The sequence below is a fragment of the Cololabis saira genome, chromosome 2 (genome assembly GCF_033807715.1).
Source record: "Cololabis saira isolate AMF1-May2022 chromosome 2, fColSai1.1, whole genome shotgun sequence".
NCBI classification, from domain to species: Eukaryota; Metazoa; Chordata; class Actinopteri; order Beloniformes; family Belonidae; genus Cololabis; species Cololabis saira.
Genome location: NC_084588.1, coordinates 4178134 through 4198048, shown reverse-complemented (window position 1 = coordinate 4198048; position 19915 = coordinate 4178134). Strand labels below are relative to the sequence as shown.

General features: G+C 45.4%; 1 protein-coding gene across 6 annotated transcripts in view; it reads left to right on the top strand.

Annotated features, from left to right (window-relative positions):
- The first annotated feature begins 3944 nt into the window (after window positions 1-3944).
- The window catches only part of fhod1 (formin homology 2 domain containing 1), a 73473-nt gene continuing 57502 nt past the window's right edge, over window positions 3945-19915 (top strand). For all 6 annotated transcript variants that reach the window (XM_061736330.1, XM_061736321.1, XM_061736313.1 and 3 more), the window contains exons 1-3: window positions 3945-4174; window positions 15837-15943; window positions 18618-18682. In XM_061736330.1, the coding sequence (XP_061592314.1) occupies window positions 4010-4174; window positions 15837-15943; window positions 18618-18682 (337 nt within the window). In that variant the 5' untranslated portion in view covers window positions 3945-4009. The remainder of the gene's footprint in view (window positions 4175-15836; window positions 15944-18617; window positions 18683-19915) is intronic.

Below are 19915 nucleotides of genomic sequence, written 5' to 3'. Positions count from 1 at the left end.
GTCTCTAGGATCTTTCCAGAGACCAGAACATAAACCCCCGAGCAGTTATTACATAAACAATGGAAAGTAAAAACTCCCCTAGTGGGAGAAAAACCTTAAACCAAACAGTGGCAAGAAAAACTCCCCTTTAGGAGAGAAGAAACCTGGACCAGGACCTGGATCATAAGGGGGGAGAAACCTGGACCAGGACCTGGATCATAAGGGGGGACCCTCCTGCTGGAACAAGTTGCAGGTATGACTACTGACTCTAACAAACTAGAGTTAACACCAACTAGAGGTTTACTAAACAGAAATGTTTTAAGTTTAGTTTTAAAGGTGGAGGTGGTGTCAGCCTCCTTAACCCAGATTGGAAGTTGGTTCCATAGTAGTGGTGCCTGATAGCAGAACGCCCGCCCTCCAAATTTACATTTAGATACTCTAGGAACTACGAGTAAACCTGCACTCTGAGAACGGAGAGCTCTGCCAGGAACATAAGGCACTATCAGGTCTTGTAAATAATGCGGAGCTAAGCCGTTTTGGGCTTTATACACAAGTAATACAATTTAATTGGATTCTGAGTTTTACGGGTAACCAATGGAGTGACGCTAACACTGGAGAGACGTGGTCTCTCCTGCTGATTCCTGTCAGTACTCGTGCTGCTGCATTTTGGATCAGCTGGAGGATATTCAGGGAATTACATGGACATCCTGCTAACAACACATTACAGTAATCTAGTCTAGAAGATGCAAATGCATTAACAAGTTTTTCTGCATCACTCTGTGAGAGGATTTTCCTGATCTTTGTGACTTTACGGAGATGGAAAAAGGCTATGTTACAAACCTGATTGACATATGGTTTAAACGACAAATCCTGATCGAAAACAACACCAAGGCTTCTCACAGTTGCACTGGAAGCCATCGCAACACCATCTAGTCCCTTCCTAAGATGCTCTGGACCAAGAATGATAACCTCTGTTTTATCTGAATTTAGAAGCAAGAAATTTCTGGACATCCAGTCCTTAATTTCCCTAAGACATGCCTGAAGTTTAACTAACGGTTCTGTTTCATCTTCATAGACAAATAGAGCTGCGTATCATCAGCATAGCAATGAAAGTGTATGCTGTGATTCTGGATTATACTTCCCAATGGCTGCATGTATAAACTGAACAAGATTGGCCCTAGCACTGAACCCTGCGGAACACCATAACAGACCCTTGACTGTTCTGAAGAAACCTCATGTACATGAACAAACTGGAACCTGTCAGATAGATATGATTTAAACCAACGTAGAGCTGTCCATTTAATCCCAACAACATGCTCTAACCTGTGCAGTAAAATGCTGATCTACAGTGTCAAAAGCAGCACTGAGGTCCAGTAGAACCAATATGGACACTAATCCCTTATCTGAGGTCCAGTAGAACCAGTATGGACACTAGTTCCTTATCTGAGGTCTAGTAGAACCAGTATGGACACTAATCCCTTATCTGAGGTCCAGTAGAACCAGTATGGACACTAATCCCTTATCTGAGGCCATAAGGAGGTCATTCGTAACTCGAACCAGTGCTGTCTCTGTGCTATGATGCATTCTGAACCCTGACTGAAAGACTTCAAACAGATCATTTCTATACAAATAGTCACATAACTGGCTTGAAACTGCCTTTTCCAGAATTTTAGATACAAATGGAAGGTTGGAAATTGGTCTATAATTAGCTAAGATCTGTGTCAGGACAAGTTTTAATTACTAAGTAAAGGTTTAATTACTGCAACTTTGAAAGCCTGTGGTACATATCCTAAGTTTAGGGATAGATTGATCTGGTCCAGTATTGTTGTGCCAATAAGAGAAAAAATATGTTTGAATAGTCGAGTCGGGATGGGGTCTAACATACATGTGGTTGACTTAGCTCTATTAACGAGTGAGGTCAGCTCAGGGAGGTCTATAGGATCAAAACAGTCTAGAGTCAAGTCAGAGCGTAGGGAAGTCGCTAAAGCTGAAGAAACACCTACAACCGGCTGGTTGATTTCTTCTCTAATTCTCGTGATTTTACTGTTGAAGAAGCTCATAAAGTCTTCACTACTGAGAGCTGCAGGAATGCACGGCTCAACAGAGTTGTGACTCTTTGTCAGCCTGGCTACAGTGCTGAACAGGAAACGTGGGTTATTTTTGTTATCCTCTATCAACAATGAATAAAAAGCTGTTCTGGTTTTGTGAATGGCTTTTTTATATACTATTAGATTATCTTCCCATTTGCGATAGGTATCTACAGACTTACAAGAGTACCACTATTGTTATTTAAGCGTACTCTTAAATTAAATACTCATGATTAAATTAAATACTTGTGATTTTTGAAAACCGCGCAAAGTTATGGATAAGCCCTGAATGCAGGCATTGTGACGTAGAATTGTCAAATTGGTTTGATTCACCACACGAATCTGCACAGATTACTTTTGTAATACTGTATTTGACCTGGTCTTTGTACGTTTTGACCGTATAGAAACGTAATTCTTGCCATTTTAAGAATGAAATGTGTACCTGCTGTACTCTACTGTCCTTACTTTTTAACAACTTCTGCTTTTTTTCCCCACAATATCTTTATTTGAGTTTTATAGCAGCACATGATAATCACAGTACAAACAATCATGACATTACAAAAACACAGAATGAACAATATGCTTCTCTTGTTATTAGACAGATTCTGAACACAATGTAATGGATTGTGAAATAATAGTAATGATAATGATAAGCTAAGGGCTTAAAAGTAACAGAAGATTTTATATATATATATATATATATATATATATATATATATATATATATATATATATATATATATATATATATATATATATATATATATATATATATATATATATACTGTATATATATAAGGATAATAATATTAATAATAATAATAACTGTAGTAGCGAAAAAGACATTAACGTTCACAATTTTGGAAATTGCCATACCCACAGTTAGCCATCAATTTGAACAACTTGTGCTTTTCATTATTTTACCTCTTTCTTATCATTGAATTTCATTTTATTTGTTATTTACTGTTTAATTGTGTCTTGCCGCTTTTATTGTTGATGTAAAGCACTTTGAATTACCTTGTGTTGAATTGTGCTGTACAAATAAACTTGCCTTGCCTGGCCTTACCACTTGTGGACTGGAGTTTTACTCATTATTGATCCCCAGATCAGTGGTGCCACCAGGGAGGGGGGAAGGGGGGCAGGGGTGGCCAGCATATTTGTAGGGGGGACCGTGGCCACCCGACTTGCCTCAATAAAAAAAAAAAACAAAAAAAAACACTTGCTGGTCAAATAAATTCTATCGTCAGTTATGCGTTTCATCCAGAATCATTTGGGCAAAATGCACATCAGTAGGCGTTTCTTTAATTATTTCTGAGCCTAATAATAATAATTAAAAAAAAATATATATATATATACAAAAAATAATTATATATATATATATATATATATATATTGTATTAATATATATGTATATATATTTATTTTATTAATATATATATATATATATATATATATATATATATATATATATATATATATATATATATATATATATATATATATATATATATATATATATGTATATAAAAACCTTAGGTTTTTACCAACTTGGTATTAACCATTAATATATATGCAGACAAGTTAGAAAGTAAAAGAAAAAAAGTATTTCTGAGCATGTATACTACAACAGTATAATAAAGTCCTGTAATGATGGCTTTTAGTTTTGGTTCCACCCCAAGAATTTAAGTGGCCCCATCTGACCCCCCCTAGGAAACATTTTTGGAGGCGCCCCTGCCACAGATCCCCACAGAACTGGGCATCGAAAAAAGCCCTGTAGGTCAGTTATTGAGAAACTTCTGAAGCCCAGCTCTTATTTTGAAAGGCCGCAGACGCAGCCCGCATGCGCGGTGCTCCACAGCGCAGTCCAGTTGGAAGTGTCCTGGGACACGGACGCATCTGTCCGGTCTCTGCCGCTGCTGCCGCTGCTGCCGTGGACCCGAGCCATGGCCTCCGTCACCTGCCGGGTCCAATTCCTGGACGACTCGGACCCCTTCATCTGTACCAACTTCCCGGAGCCGCGCAGACCCCCGACGGTGGACCTGGAGGAGAACCTGCCGCTCAGCGAGCAGGTCGCCGGGATCCACAAGCTGCTGGAGCCGCCGCTCAAGGTGGGTGAATCCCGAGCCTGATTTATGGTTCCGCGTTACATCGACGCAGAGGCTACGGCGTATGGTACGCGGCGACGCGCACCGTACGGCGCGCGTCGCTGCATACCCCGTGGCCGTAGGCTCTGCGTTGGTGTAACGCGCAACCATAAATCAGCCTTTAGTCCCGTATTGAGCTGAAAAGGGACGCACTTTGTCCCGCATTACTGTGAGAGTCAATATCTCATTACATTATCAGCAGAGAGAGCGTATTTTAACCAGAGGTGGGTAGAGTAGCCAAAAACTGTACTCAAGTAAAAGTACTGTTACTTTTACTGTTAAGTAAAAAGTAGTCATCCAAACAATTTCTTGAGTAAAAGTAAAAAAGTACTTGTTGAAAAAAACTACTCAGGTACTAAGTAATTGTTCAGTAACGTCTGATTTATTTTTTTAACACAACCATTCAAACAGACAAAAGTACAAAATAATCATCTTCAGGCAAATTAAATCAATAAAATAAATAAAAATTAATAAAAAATAAAAAAATAGCTTAAATTAAAATAATCTTAAAGTAAATTCAAGTACTTTAATAAATAATAACAGAATAAAAAAAAATTAAGCACTAGTAGCACAAAATTTCCAGCCTTTGTACTTTTCTTTTTTAACCAGGCAGAACTAGAACAAACATGAACTCATAGAAACTCTGTGTGTGTTTGAGTCTGTGTAAATGTGACAAAACATGCAAAAACAAACATTTTTCCCAAAGAATCACTCAGTGATGTCATGAGATTGACGCGTACGTGGATAAAAGGATAAAAGAAAAGGAACAGCTCAACGTAGCCTAATGTAGCGGAGTAAGAGGAACAGTTTCTTCTTCACAAATCTACTCAAGTAAAAGTAAAAAGTATAGTGATTCAAAACTACTCCTAAAAGTACAACATTTCCCAAAACTTACTCAAGTAAATGTAACGGAGTAAATGTAACTCGTTACTACACACTGCTGATTTTAACATTTTCAGTTATTTATAATAAAGCTGAAACATAAAAGGATAAATCCCATTAAAAACACTGAATGTAAAGTATACACAGTGATAAACACTTTCCGGAGGAGTCCAGATTTATTCTGAGTCATATTAATGCTCTGAGTGTTTTTTGGTTGCTTTATTAAATTGTATACATTGTTCCTTGCTCTGCTGTGTTGTGTTGTTCCAGTTCCAGAAAGACTGAAATTCATCCTCTCATCTTCCACAGTACATCACCCCGACTCATATGCCAATTATGAACTATGAAGTACACGAGTCCAAACTTTGGTTAAGAAATGGCCAGTGGCAGCACCGGGGGGGTGCCAGGGCTGGCCACGGCCCCCCCCACAAATTAGCTGGCCACCCAACTGGCGTCAATAAAAAAATAAAAATAAAAAAAAACACTTGCCGGTCACATAGATTCTATCGTCAGTTATGCGTTTCATCCCAAATCATTTGGGCCAAATGCATACCAGTAGATGTTTCTTTAAGTATTTCTGAGCCAACAGTATAATAAAATCCTGCAATGATGGCTTTTAGTTTTGCTGTCCACCCCAAGAATTTAAGTGGCCCCATCTGGCCCCCCCTAGGAAACAGTTTTGGAAATGGCTGATAGGTTCCTCAGCTGCTTTACCCACCACTAGGGTTGCAGACCGTCCCCTGAAAAACGGAATCGTCCCGTATTTATAAACTAAAGTACGCCCCGTATTGAGCTGACTCGTGTACTTCATAGTTCATAATTGGCATATGAGTCGGGGTGATGTACTTTGTCCCGTATTACTGTGAGAGTCAAAAAATAGCCATAAAATGCCAATGGAAAATGGCATTGAGCTGTTGAGTTCATAAGTTATTGTTTTCTGTTTTACTCCAACTGTAGCTACAGCCATGACCTTTGAGGCACAAATATGTTTACAAGTTTTCTACAGACTTTCTGTTTGCACTTTTGTTATTGCACTAAAAATGTGCACTATTACAGGATGGATTGTTAGGATTTTATGAAACTGTTAAAAGTATGAGGGTTTTTCTTCTATAAGATGGTAGTTGCTCTCAGTGCAGAACCAGCTCCTGTTTTTATGAGCAGACTGATTAGCTGAGTTCTTCTTTAGGTGAGGACGGGGAAGGGGAACGGGTGTTTAAGATTGATGGGTCCCATTCAGTTTTTCTCTGGGTTTTGGTCGTCGTAGATCTTTGCTGGGTTGGCACGTCGGATTAGAGATAGACAACAGACAATATATGGCTGAAAGTGTGACATGTTTAGGTTTCTTTCACTGCAGTTGACCTCCCAGATACGGTTCAACAGATAAGGCTCCTATAACATACAACACACCTCCCTTTTCAGTATAAATAGGACTGGATTGATGACCACTGTGTGCATTTCTCTCCTACCTATGTGGTTTGAGAAAAGTGTAGCTCTGGCTGGAAAACATTGTGCATGATATAAAAGCTTGTAATAACTTTGATTCTGTTCCCTGGTTTTCTTATGGTGCACCAGACAAACGAACACAAGGATCTTTCAGGATGTTCTGCTTTCTTTCTATTGTTTTATATTAATTTATACAATTTTAAGTTAAGCAGGACAGGTTTCTGTTTAAGAAAGATACTTATTTTATTCAGTTCATTTTGTTATTTTGTATGAAAGTGAATTGCTGGATAATAATTTGTTTTCCGCGTGTTCATGGCATTCAAAAATATGCATCTAATTCAATTCAGGTTCGAGTCAAATAGTTAAAAGATCGATTCACTCACAAAAAAAGGGGCTAAAAAAATTCACCACGCCAGGAAGTGTGAAGGCAATCGGGTCAGCCGGCCCTGACGATGAAGTGTCTTATTTATTTTTCAGGGAGTTGGCAACCCTAGTCTGACCAGAACCGACTCTGGGATCCAGTCACCTTTGCTACATGTGGAGTTGAGTTGGATGACCGATGAAATGTGCCTCCATTATTCTAGAAACTAACCAAATTCCAGAAATTCTGATTTTATGAACAGAAATGTGCAAGAAGTTACCAGAAGGTGTGACGTTCTCAACTTAATAGATTTAAATGTGAAAGAAAGAAAGAAAGAAAGAAAGAAAGAAAGAAAGAAAGAAAGAAAGAAAGAAAGAAAGAAAGAAAGAAAGAAAGAAAGAAAGAAAGAAAGAAAGAAAGAAAGAAAGAAAGAAAGAAAGAAAGAAAGAAAGAAAATCCCAGTTTTACTTCACAAAGGTAATGAATGTGGGCAGCTCTCTAATTGTGACTTTGTAAAATAGAAATGTGCAAGAAACAAAAGATTACAAGGTTGGGGGTAAAGAAAACCACTTCATAAGAAATTCTGACTTCATGAACTCAACTTCCAAGAAAACAAAACTTTCTGAAGTCATGAAATCCCAAATTTGCAGGAAAAACAGAATTATAAATGTATGACTTTGTAAACTTTGTAAAAACAAAACTCTCATAGAATTGGAATCTAGTGGGAGAAGAGTCAGCGTTTCTGACTCGATAGTCACATTTGAAGAATAAACACAGAAATGTGGAATTTATAAACTTTGTTTGTATCTGAATAGTGTTGTTTTTGTCAGCTTGTTTCAATTTTAGTTTTAGTCTTTGAGTCAAGCTATCATTTTAGTTTATGTTAGTTTTAGTCACGTTCATCCTCCTTTTAGTCGTGTCAAGTTTCAGTCGACTAAAAGTCTGAGCATTTTAGTCTTATTTTAGTCAGAATTGTCCATTTTAGTCTCGTTTTAGTCAAAGATTGTATTTAGCCAAACTCATTTTACAATTCAAACAAGGTTATCTTATTATTATATTATTGTTACCTTATAGACTCAAGAATACATTCATTCCAGATACAGAAGAGACTAATTTGAGTTTACAACATATATATTTTTCTACATTTCTCCCCGTCTTTTTCTTTGTCGACGACACATTGGGTTTTCTTTTCCACGTCTATGTAGGAAAGTGTATCCAAAGATGGATCTTCTTCTCCTCCAGCCCCAGAGCAGATCCCCACGTTTCTCTATGGAACTTTGTTTTTAATAGACGTGAACCTAGAGATCTGCGTTAACGGCATCAGCCTCTAACTCTACAGCTGCATCTTCTGGATCTAAAAGATTGAGGACTAACGTCACCCAGTTTTTATTTTGTAATCTACATTTTAGTCTGGTTTTTATTCGTCAATGCTATTGCATTATATATTTAATTATCGTAATCGTCACATGACCAGAATTCTCGTTGCGTCTCGTCTTGTTTTCCTAAGGTGATAAAGGTTCGTGAACGACGATATTTAGTCATAATCTTCGTTGACAAAAGCAACTTTATATCTGAGTGATAATTTCATGTGTTCAGAACAAGACGGCTCGCTTTGTATTTTTCTCCACAAATTCTGGATTTTGGGGCTGAACTTGTAGATGAGGCGTTCTAGTCCTTCAGTGTGTCCCCCGGGGCCCCGGGGCCCCCGGTCCTGCATGTTTGAGAGGTTTCCCTGCTTCATGATACAAGTAGCTGCGCCACCAGTTGTGCAGACCTTGTTGACAAGCTGATGACGACCGTTAATTGTGGCGCTTTCCCACCAGTACCTACTCAGCCCGACTCCACTCGCCCTCCTTTCTTTTCAATACCCAGATCAGAAGTAGGAGGTTGGAGGAAGCTGCTGTGACGTAAAGGCGCCAAAGACGGAGAACATGGATGAGTTGATATATGTGCGGCTTGTTCTGTGGCATTTATTTGATATAAATTTAAAACAGCGCCATTGGAAAAAATGAACAAGAAGCCACGACTCACTCTTGAAATGTCACATCCAGACTGAGACATTGATTGGCCAACCGCCCGTCCAATCGGTGGCCTGTAGTGTGACCTCAGCAGAATAGTTACAGAAAAATTATCTACTCGGCACGTTAGACCCCTAATGGAAAAGAACCAAACCGAGTGGAGGAGAGTCGGGCTGAGTAGGTTTTAGCAGAAAAACGCCATGTTGGTTCAATTCTGGTCATGATGTGGCAGCTGAATCTCAGCTCTGACTCAGTTTAAACTTCAAGGTTTCTGAGTTTTAGTTTCGGTGCCTCTGGTGGAAAGCCATATTTTTAGTTTTTATTTATTGTATATATACACTCACTTTATTGGTACACCTTGCTAGTACCGGGTTGGACCCCTTTTACCTTCAGAACTGCCTTAATCCTTCCTGGCATAGATTCAACAAGGTTCTGGAAACATTCCTCAGAGAGTTTGGACTTTAGACTCAGGTGTGCTCAAGCAGCGAAACATCTCAAACACATCTCACCTCAAACATGCAGGCCTGCGGGCCCTCAGGGGGGCATGCATGGCATGCATGAAAAAATATCTGATTGTCGGTCAAAGTGTACACGCTCAAATGAACGTCACAACTTCTTTCACATTGCCATTTTCCATGAAACAAAAATGAAGGAATGAACACGAGCCAATGCTAGATCCTGCAGCGAACCCCCGACCATCAACCCTCCACCGCCGGGCCCGTAACGCGCTGCGTCGGCTCTGCATATCACTCTCTTGCTCTGTAGCTGAGCCACAACTACCAAACTACCTCAGAGTTGATGTGCTAACAGGAGCAACGCAGCTCCAGCTTCCCGTTGCTGGGCTGAGGAAAGAGGCTCGGTTGAGGGGGAGCCTCTTCTTCCCGACAGGAAGCGGATGCTCCCGGGTCTCAGTCAGCGTGAGGTCACTGGTCTGAGTCATCCTGATTCCTCGGTTATCAGAGCTCAAAGTACACGGCTGTATCTCCCAAGAGTGTTGTTGTTGTCGCTCTTGAAATGAGGACAGTCCAGATCCTCAGACTCTGGTGTCTGTAGCAGTCAGCGCTTGACCTTCTGGACCCCAGAAATCCATGGCTGGGTGCAGGCGTCGCCTGCATCGATCCCCCATCGGCAGTGGCGGAGCGCAGTTATCAGTCCAGAGGGGGCGGAGCATTCTCCATGGGCCCTTATGATAGTCATTTTAACGTTCAACAACATCATCCTACCCAACAAACTACATTTATTCTCACTTTTATTGAGCCAAGCCTCTAGGCCTATGTCTCAGAAAACAGAGTAAAGTCACAAACTTGTTCAGAAGAACACACACACACACACACACACACACACACACACACACACACACACACACACACACACACACACACACACACACACAGGTCTGACAGCTGTCAATCACACAGCGCTGAAAACTCAGTCACGGACTGACTCAGTTCCATACAAAAAAAAAACATAACTGGTCTAAAATGACACAATCTATTTAGATAGATATAGACACAGCGGTCTATAACATCATTTCTGAGCTCTAGAACAGAGAATAGACTCTAGTCTAGTTGACAGCAACACAAAGCTCATTCAAATAGGCAGGTGGTCAAGAATACACAACATTCTGATAAAGAAATTATTTATGAAGGTTACACTGACTCACCAATGGCAGTCGACTCTTCCATTAAACTTTGTACATGCTTAGTCCTCTTTTAAAGTTTAGCGCTCATCTCCTTCATGGCAGCAAATTTGCCGAGTCGGCTCACAACCCCGATGCGTTCAGGACAGTTGTAAAGTAAGAATTAGCCTACACTGGCCGCACAATGCACAACAATTTACGATTATATATGAACGTATCACACAAAACGGGGCCCTATCATTGGGCCCTATGAGCTTGTGGGCCCCGGGGCGCCCGCCCCCTCACCCCCCTCTGGCTCCACTACAGCCCGTCGGTGCCGGAGTGTTGACACATTTTCAGCTGCCTGATGAACGACCCATCAGGAAAGCAAGGGAGCACTTTTAATGTCGTTAAAAAACAGAGCAAGGCAACCGCGGGGTAACGAGACCGCAACGGTTCCACAGAGGTTCATGGAGCTCTGCAGCAGACGTCATGGTGCACTGCATCCTGGGACACGGAGTGAACCCAAAACCAGGAGCAGACCGCTGCTGATCTTCATTTTGGATGATCCGGTCATCTCCCTCCGTCACCCTCAACCGTCCCCTCAACCGTTGTTTGTTGGGGTCTGAGGGATGCGGGGCCGTGAGGCCGGAGTCTGTTGGAACACCTCAGAGATATGGAGCTTTTCCACTAGCACCTACTCAGACCAACTCGACTCGACTCGGTTTGGTTCTTTTCCACCAGGGATCTAACGTGCTGAGTAGATACTTTTTCTGTAACTATTCTGCTGAGGTTCTAATTCTGAGTCGTCTGTATCTGACATCATCACACTACAGGCCACCGATTGGTCGGGGGGTTGGAGTCAGACGTCTGAGTCTGGAGGAGGAAATCAGAGAAAGAGACTCTGACGGATTCTGGTTCATTTTATTCAACAGGCAATGGCAGCAAAAGTCTGTTTGATCCAACTCTGAGGGTCAGATGTTCATAAACCTGGTGCTGAGGAGAGAATTAAAAAGGGATCTAGACGGAGATAAGGAACAACCAGATCTACCAGGAACTCTGTCTCTTCATAGCTGCTCACGGCTCCAGCTGACTTTTCAGCAGCACCGAGACAAACTAACAAAAATTAAAAAGCGTTGCTGCTTGAAGCTTCTCTCTCTCTCATTTTTTAACTTGATATCGAACACAATCCACAGACCCAGCAGCACATCTATCATCTCCTCCAAGTTCTACATCTTTAGTACTTCTGATCTGGGTATTGAAAAGAAACGAGGGCAAGGCGAGTCGAGTCGGGCTGAGTGGGTATCATCATGCAGCTCGTCCAGCGAACAGGAACAGGTTCCGCTCCAGTCCCGTACAGACAGCCCGGATCCACCTGCTCCCACCCCTCCGGGTTGTGGAACCTCAACCAGGTTTCTGAGGGAAGGCCCAATCTCTTCAGAAAAGCTGGACCTGGAAGAGCGACCTTGAGGGAGCGCCTCACATCCTGTCCTTTGTTCTCCGAGATGAGGTCTCCAGGACCCCCCCTTGGCTGTGACGATTCCGTAGAGGTCAGATCCACCAAAATCCATCGAGCCGTTCCTCAGATATGGCCTGGTTCGACATCTCCAGCGCGGCCTGCTACGGGGCCTTCAAGCACCGCAGGAATCTCCAGCGTCCGATAAAGATCACAGAGCTACCAAATTACATTCCTCCCCCTAATTGTTCCCATCATGCCCTGGGGCTGGACCTGCTGCTTGGGAGATCCTCAGAGATGATATGGTGGCGGCGGAAGAATTCCTCCCATTCTACTGCCCCCCCATCCCCCTTCCTCCCTGCTGGCTGTGGTGGAGGAAGAGGGTGGGGCCTGTAAACAGCAGATAAGCCTGGATGGACGGACGGACGGATGTAATACTGACAGCAGTGTGTGGATAAGGACCAAAGCGGCTTTCCTCCCACAGCTGCACACAACAACCCCACGATTTAAGGAGCAGGTTCTGCCCTCCAGCTACGCTAATGGCGCTTTTCCACTAGAACCTACTAGGCTCTACTCATCTCAGCTCTCAGCACGAAGGAGACAACAATAAAGATGTAGAACCTGGAGGAGATGATAGATGTGCTGCTGGGTCTGTGACTCGTGTTTGATATCAAGTTAAAAAATGAGAGTGAGAGAAGCTTCTACTTTTTTTTTTTAGTTTGTCTCAGCGCTGCTGAGAAGTCCGTTGGAGCCGTGAGCAGCTATGAAGAGACAGAGCTCCTGGTAGATCTGGTCGTTCCTTATCTCCGTCTAGATCCCTTTTTAATTCTCTCCTCAGCACCAGGTTTATGAACATCTGACCCTCAGAGTTGGATCATGAAACAGACTTTTGCTGCTGTTGCTGGTTGAATAAAATGAACAAGAATCCGTCAGAGTCTCTTTCTCTGATTTCCTCCTCCAGATCCAGACCTGCAGTTCCTCTACTGACCACCAGGGTCTGGATCCAGACCTGCAGGTCCTCCAGCAACCCCTATGGCAGGGGTAGGCAATTCCGGTCCTCGAGGGCCGGTGTCCTGCATGTTTTAGATGTTTCCCTGCTTTAACACACCTGATTCTAATTAATCATCGTCATCAGCTTGTCATCAAGGGCTGCACAATTCTGTTAATGACACAGGTACTTTTATCACGGTGTGCTGAAGCAGGGTAACATCTAAGACATGCAGGACACCGGCCCTCGAGGACCGGAATTGCCTACCCCTGCCCTATGGTGTGGATCCAGACTCAGTTGGACAGAAGCTCAGACCTGCTGTGGGTTGTTCTGGAAGGGTTCAGGGACGAAGCCTAGCGAGTCAGCTGCCCCCCTGGTTGAAGGCTGCTAGCCAGGACTAACCGGACCCCCCCAGCTCCAGGTCTGGCTGCAGGTCTGACTGCAGGTCTGGCTGCAGGTCTGACTGCAGGTCTGGCTGCAGGTCTGACTGCAGGTCTGGCTGCAGGTCTGGCTGCAGGTCTGGCTGCAGGACTGCAGGACTGCAGGACTGCAGGTCTGGCTGCAGGACTGCAGGTCCGGCTGCAGGTCTGGCTGCAGGACTGCAGGTCCGGCTGCAGGACTGCAGGACTGCAGGACTGCAGGTCTGGCTGCAGGACTGCAGGTCCGGCTGCAGGTCTGGCTGCAGGACTGCAGGTCCGGCTGCAGGTCTGGCTGCAGGACTGCAGGTCCGACTGCAGGTCTGGCTGCAGGACTGCAGGTCCGACTGCAGGTCTGGCTGCAGGACTGCAGGTCCGACTGCAGGTCTGGCTGCAGGTCTGGCTGCAGGTCTGGCTGCAGGACTGCAGGTCCGGCTGCAGGTCCGGACCCCCCCAGCTCCAGGTCTGGCTGCAGGTCTGCAGATCACCAGCTTCTGCAGATAAAGCAGGTCCTCCATCCACCTTCACCTCCATCATTTCAGGACCGTCCAAACTGACCAACCAATGAGCCAGTCTCACCGGACCACTCAGAACAGGAAGCTGCAGGGTGGTATTGTGGTCCAGGCAGGTCCCGGCCCCAGACCCGTGTGTACGTCCAGAGGGGGGTTCTGCTGCTGCTGGGTACCAGTGCCCCAGAACCCGCTACGCCGGAGGCATGACGTCCTCTACGCCACCATGACGGTGACTGACCCGTCATGGATTCTAAATCGATTCTCATATTACTTCCTAAAAATCCATTCGTATGTCTTGCAGGAGGAAAGAGGGAAAAAAGAAGGGAGGGAGGGAGGGAGGGAGAAAAGAGGAAGGGAGAAGGAAGGAGAGAGCAGGAGGAAAGAATGACAGGAGAATTAGGTCATTTTGACCCAAAGACAGTACAAGGATTAACAAAACAAACAAAAAAATACAAAAATAAGAAGAAAAAAAAGGGAAAGGAAAAAGGGGGAGGGGTTATATCTATACATTGGAAATGTTTGAGGTATCTATCTTTTCAACCTGATCTAGAACTGGTTGCCATATAGAATAGAAGTTGAGGGCACAGCCTTTTGTAACAAATCAGATCTTTTCTAAAGTCAGATGATGGAGAAGAGATCTGGTAATCTTTAAGGTGGGGGTACTGATGTTGCCCAACAAGTGGTTGTATTTATGATTCGGTCCAAACAGAGTCTCCATAAATCACTTCCTACAGATTTACGAAGGATGAGGAGACGAGGTGTTGAGGGATTGCTGTGTAAACTTTGAATCCCTGAGATATGAAACTGCTTTCACAAACATCATAACTGCGGGGTTCCACAGGGCTCCTGGTTAAGACCTCTGCTTCACTTCTGCATAACACTGATCTGGCACTAGACCTGAGAGGGAACAGCAGCGTGTGGCTCCCTGACCCCGTACGCTTGTATGGAAGGGATGCAAGTAGGCCTGTGTTGAAAAAAAACGATTTTCCGATTCTAAATCGATTTTTTATAAAATAAAATAAAATAAAATGTTAGTTAAACAAAATAAAACAAAGTAGATAACAAGTACAAAGAACAACAACTAAAAAGAAAAACAAGACAAAAAAACAAAAACAAATAAAAAATAAAAAATAAATTTCTCAAGATCTATTTCTTTTCTTTATATACTGTCTTGGGGTTACATTTGCATAAAATGCTAAAAACCAAATTCTCAAAAATGGGAAAAACTAAAACCGATTTCATCCGTCTCTGTTTGCTGCCCTGGATCTGTTTGGTAATTCTGATCTTTGATTCTGATTTTTGGCTTTAAATGTATTTAAAGGTATGAAAACATTAAAGTTTTCAGTTATAATTGCATAAATTCTCTATATTTCATTACTTTATATACAGTCTAAAAACCAAATTCTCAAAAATTAAAAACCGAAAAAGACAGACAAATGGAATGTAGGAAAAAATAAAACTGATTTCATCCGTCTCTGTTTCCTCCCTGGATCTGTTTGATAATTCTGACCCACACGATGTTTCTGTTTGCAGTTCTATCAGCATTCTGGGAGCTGATTGGTCCTTACAGCATCATTAGCTGCCAATACTTGCTGTTTAATCTCAATATAATACTAGTATTAATATGTTGCAGAACTACAGTCATATCATTAATGCAACAGCTCAAAAAACAGTTTTAATCACACTAACCCAAATCAATATCCGAAATCGAATCAGATCGAAAAAAATCGTGATAATCGATTCTGAATCTTAGGAATCGGAATCGAATCACTTCATGGCTGTGGTGGAGCTGCAGACGGAGCTGCAGACGGAGCGTGCTCAGTGGGGTGGGGGCGTGTTTGTTGTGGCAGCAGCTGCCGTGGGTTTGTTTATGCTGGTTATAACCGGGGGGGTACCCGGACCTGGCTGACGTTTCCTCTCTCTCTTTGACAGCTGGAGGACTGCACCCTGCAGGTGTCCCCCCACGGGCACTACCTGGACCTGGACTCGTCTCTGGCCGAGCAGCGGGACGAGCTGGAGAGCCTCTACGAGGACGTGGCGTAAGTAGAGATGCACCGATCCATCGGCAACCCATCGGTTTTGATCGGCGTTCTCAAAATAATAGTTCAAATCAGGCCGATCTGATGGCGTTTACAACAACAACCGCGTTCCCACACCTCAGACCCAGGTCTTCCAAGGGGGCGTCGCTGGCCTGGCCGGTACGGGAGTTTTACAATGTCCAAAAAGGACAACAAATTTGCAGTTTGCCAAGTGTGTGCAAAGGAGATACCCAGAGGAGTGATGTTATAAAAGAATTTCAACACAACGAAGCTGATAGGACATTTGAAAGTTTCTCAAGTCAAGGATTATATAAAGAACAGGAGGTGCAGCAACGCAGCTAACTCACCTGTAACAGAGACCTAGAAACGACAGCAGTAAAGCAAGAAACAAAGAACTACATCATAAGCTCATCAGCATCAGACATCGGGTTTAAATGCGTCGTTAGCTGCTCGGATCCGCGGTTTGTGCTGCTGAGTCTTAAATATTTCACTGATGAAATCTTGTTGGAGTTATACCAGAATATATACAGTCCAAAGCCTTAAGCTGCTTTCACATAGAACGCGGTTTGCGCCGTGCACACCGCCGGGGTGGGCGCAGGGTGGGCACAGAGCAAGGCGCACATGCGCGCATCACGTACATATTTATTGCAAATTGCTAGGCGACCGAAAAAAGTTTTTCCGGTCTGGCGCCGTTTTCCCACTCGTTTGGACGTACAGTAGCTACAGCTCGGTTTGAAAAATGTATCTGTCCCTGCGTCAAAGAAAAGCCCTGGCTTTAGTTCTTCTTCTGAGGAGGAGGAGAGCAGCAGCAAGGAGGGTCCATGAAATCCTCATGAAGACAGGATTTGGGGGAATACAGGCTCGTCCCACTTTTAAACACACCTGGAATGTCCAAATTCTGTGAGATTTCTCTCCACTTTTGTCCCTTTTTATTGATGTCCCGATAGGCCTGCAGTCTCATCCCACAGCTCCTCATAGACTCACAGCCAAGATCATTCTTTCTTCCATCTTGATCGTCTCTGATCTACAACCTGCCAGTGTTTTTCACCCTCCACCACCTTCTCTCCGCGGAGCCCGCCGCTCTTGCGCGGCGGCAGCACATACACAATGAATGGGAAAGCCGGCGGCGTTCTATGTGAAAGCCCCTTTATGCAGGACAAGAATCGTCTCAGTCGCTTCACGGGTGACATTAGCAGCTTTAGTATGAAGAGTTTTGCTTCACTCACAACAGTTTACTCACACGCAGTGGATGCGAATGCTAAAGCTTTCACAAAGCTTAATAATTCACAATACATTTTTTTATTTTAAGATTTATTCCTTTTTCTTCAGGAAAACGAAGGTTTATAGTTTACAACCTGTACTATCAACTCTAAGAGAGTGACATGTCTGCTGTTGTGTTGTACACACATTTATTACCACAGGAAAGCTGAAGTTAATAAGCTACATGAGTCTAAATCATCTCTAAGAGTCTCTATACCAGGGGTCAGCAACCCAAAATGTTGAAAGAGCCATATTGGACCAAAAACACAAAAAACAAATATGTCTGGAGCCGCAAAAAATGAAAAGTCTTGTTTAAGCCTTAGAATGAAGGCAACACATGCTGCATGTTTCTATATTAGTTATAACTGGGGGAAGATTTTTTTTTTCATTATGCACTTCGAGAAAAAAGTGGAAATGTCAAAAAAAAAGTTGAAATATCGAGAAAAAAGTAGAAATTTCGAGAAAAAAGTCGAAATGGCGAGATTAAAAAGGAAAGGAAAAGAAGAAAAAAAGAAAAAAAGAGGAAAAAAAAAAAGAAAAAAAATTTAAAAAGAAGAAAAAAAGGAAATAAAAGCTCCAGGAGCCACTAGGACGGCGCTAAAGAGCTGCATGCGGCTCTAGAGCCGCGGGTTGCCGATCCTTGCTCTAGAGGGTGAAATATTGCATATTGCCTCAGTCTGAAATAAGAAGAAAATTCATGATACTTTCTCATCTGCAAATTTTGATACCTATTAATACAATGTCAGTGTTGTTGTACATGAGACAACAATATTGAAGAATTTATGGAATTCACGCTGTGATCGGTGATCGGCGCTCAAAATCCTGATGGGTGCATCTCTAGGCGTGAGAACACCGTTCTCTCCTCTCTGTCACCCTGGGCCCGCCCCCCCAGGGCGACCCTGAGTAGGCGGGGCCCCCAAAACTGCTGCTGCTCAGACTCTCAGGGCCTGAAATGCTGACTCGCTGCCGGTGATGTGGAAACTGTGAGGAGAGCAGGAGTCTTTATTTAGCCTGCGCTTTTCTTCTTCTCCTCATTCTTTCCATACCTCCGAGCCGTCGTCGTTTCCATCTGCAAGCCGCAGGCCGCAGTCTGCAGGCGGGGCGCCGTGGAAACTGGGATCAGCTGTGCGACGTCAGGAACCCGCCTCCAGCGGGGGGGGGGATCTGACCCAGACCCAGGTCATGTGACCTGAGAGTAGAGGCAGCAGTGAAGAGCAGTTCAGACATCACCGTCACCCCCCCCCCCCCCCCCCCTGCTGGCTGGAGCCGAGGCCCAGTCCCTCATCTGGACTCCAGCGGGCCGGGGTCGTGGACTTGGGTCTGTCCCGGGGGGTCCTTGGCTAGAACCGCTGCTCGTCTGTGTCTGTCGTCAGCAGCTCTGACTGTCTGCTGTCTCTCTGTTCCGTTTCCACAGGAAAGGAAGGAAGCCCATCCTGATCCTGAGGACTCAGCTCTCCGTACGCGTCCACTCCATCCTGGGTAATTATCTGCCCCCGTCCTCTTGCAGCAGAACAGTGATGACTCAGGGGAAAATCTCCATCTGGAGGTTTTTTCCCCTCTTTTCTGTCCACACTTCCACCGCAGCGGCCTGGCGGGGCTCCCTGGGGCTCCCTGGGGTCCTGCAGCGAGCTGGCGGGGCTCCCTGGGGTCCTGCAGCGAGCTGGCGGGGCTCCTTTTGGGCTCCCTGGGGCCCTGCAGCGAGCTGGCGGGGCTCCCTGGGGCTCCCTGGGGCTCCCTGGGGCTCCCTGGGGTCCTGCAGCGAGCTGGCGGGGCTCCCTGGGGTTCCCTGGGGTCCTGAAGCGAGCTGGCGGGGCTCCCTGGGGCTCCCTGGGGTCCTGCAGCGAGCTGGTGGGGCTCCCTGGGGTCCTGCAGCGAGCTGGTGGGGCTCCCTGGGGCTCCCTGGGGCTCCCTGGGGTCCTGCAGCGAGCTGGCGGGGCTCCTTTTGGGCTCCCTGGGGTCCTGCAGCGAGCTGGCGGGGCTCCCTGGGGTTCCCTGGGGTCCTGAAGCGAGCTGGCGGGGCTCCTTTGGGCTCCCTGGGGCCCTGCAGCGAGCTGGCGGGGCTCCCTGGGGCTCCCTTGGGCTCCTTGGGGTCCTGCAGCGAGCTGGTGGGGCTCCCTGGGGTCCTGCAGCGAGCTGGTGGGGCTCCCTGGGGCTCCCTGGGGCTCCCTGGGGTCCTGCAGCGAGCTGGCGGGGCTCCCTGGGGCTCCCTGGGGTCCTGCAGCGAGCTGGCGGGGCTCCCTGGGGTCCTGCAGCGAGCTGGCTGGGCTCCCTGGGGTCCTGCAGCGAGCTGGCGGGGCTCCCTGGGGCCCTGCAGCGAGCTGGCGGGGCTCCCTGGGGCCCTGCAGCGAGCTGGCTGGGCTCCCTGGGGTCCTGCAGCGAGCTGGCGGGGCTCCCTGGGGCCCTGCAGCGAGCTGGCGGGGCTCCCTGGGGTCCTGCAGCGAGCTGGCTGGGTTCCCTGGGGTCCTGCAGCGAGCTGGTGGGGCTCCTAGGGGTCCTGCAGCGAGCTGGCTGGGCTCCCTGGGGCCCTGCAGCGAGCTGGCGGGGCTCCTTGGGGTCCTGCAGCGAGCTGGCTGGGCTCCCTGGGGTCCTGCAGCGAGCTGGCGGGGCTCCTAGAGGTCCTGCAGCGAGCTGGCGGGGCTCCTTGGGGTCCTGCAGCGAGCTGGCGGGGCTCCTTGGGGTCCTGCAGCGAGCTGGCGGGGCTCCTTGGGGTCC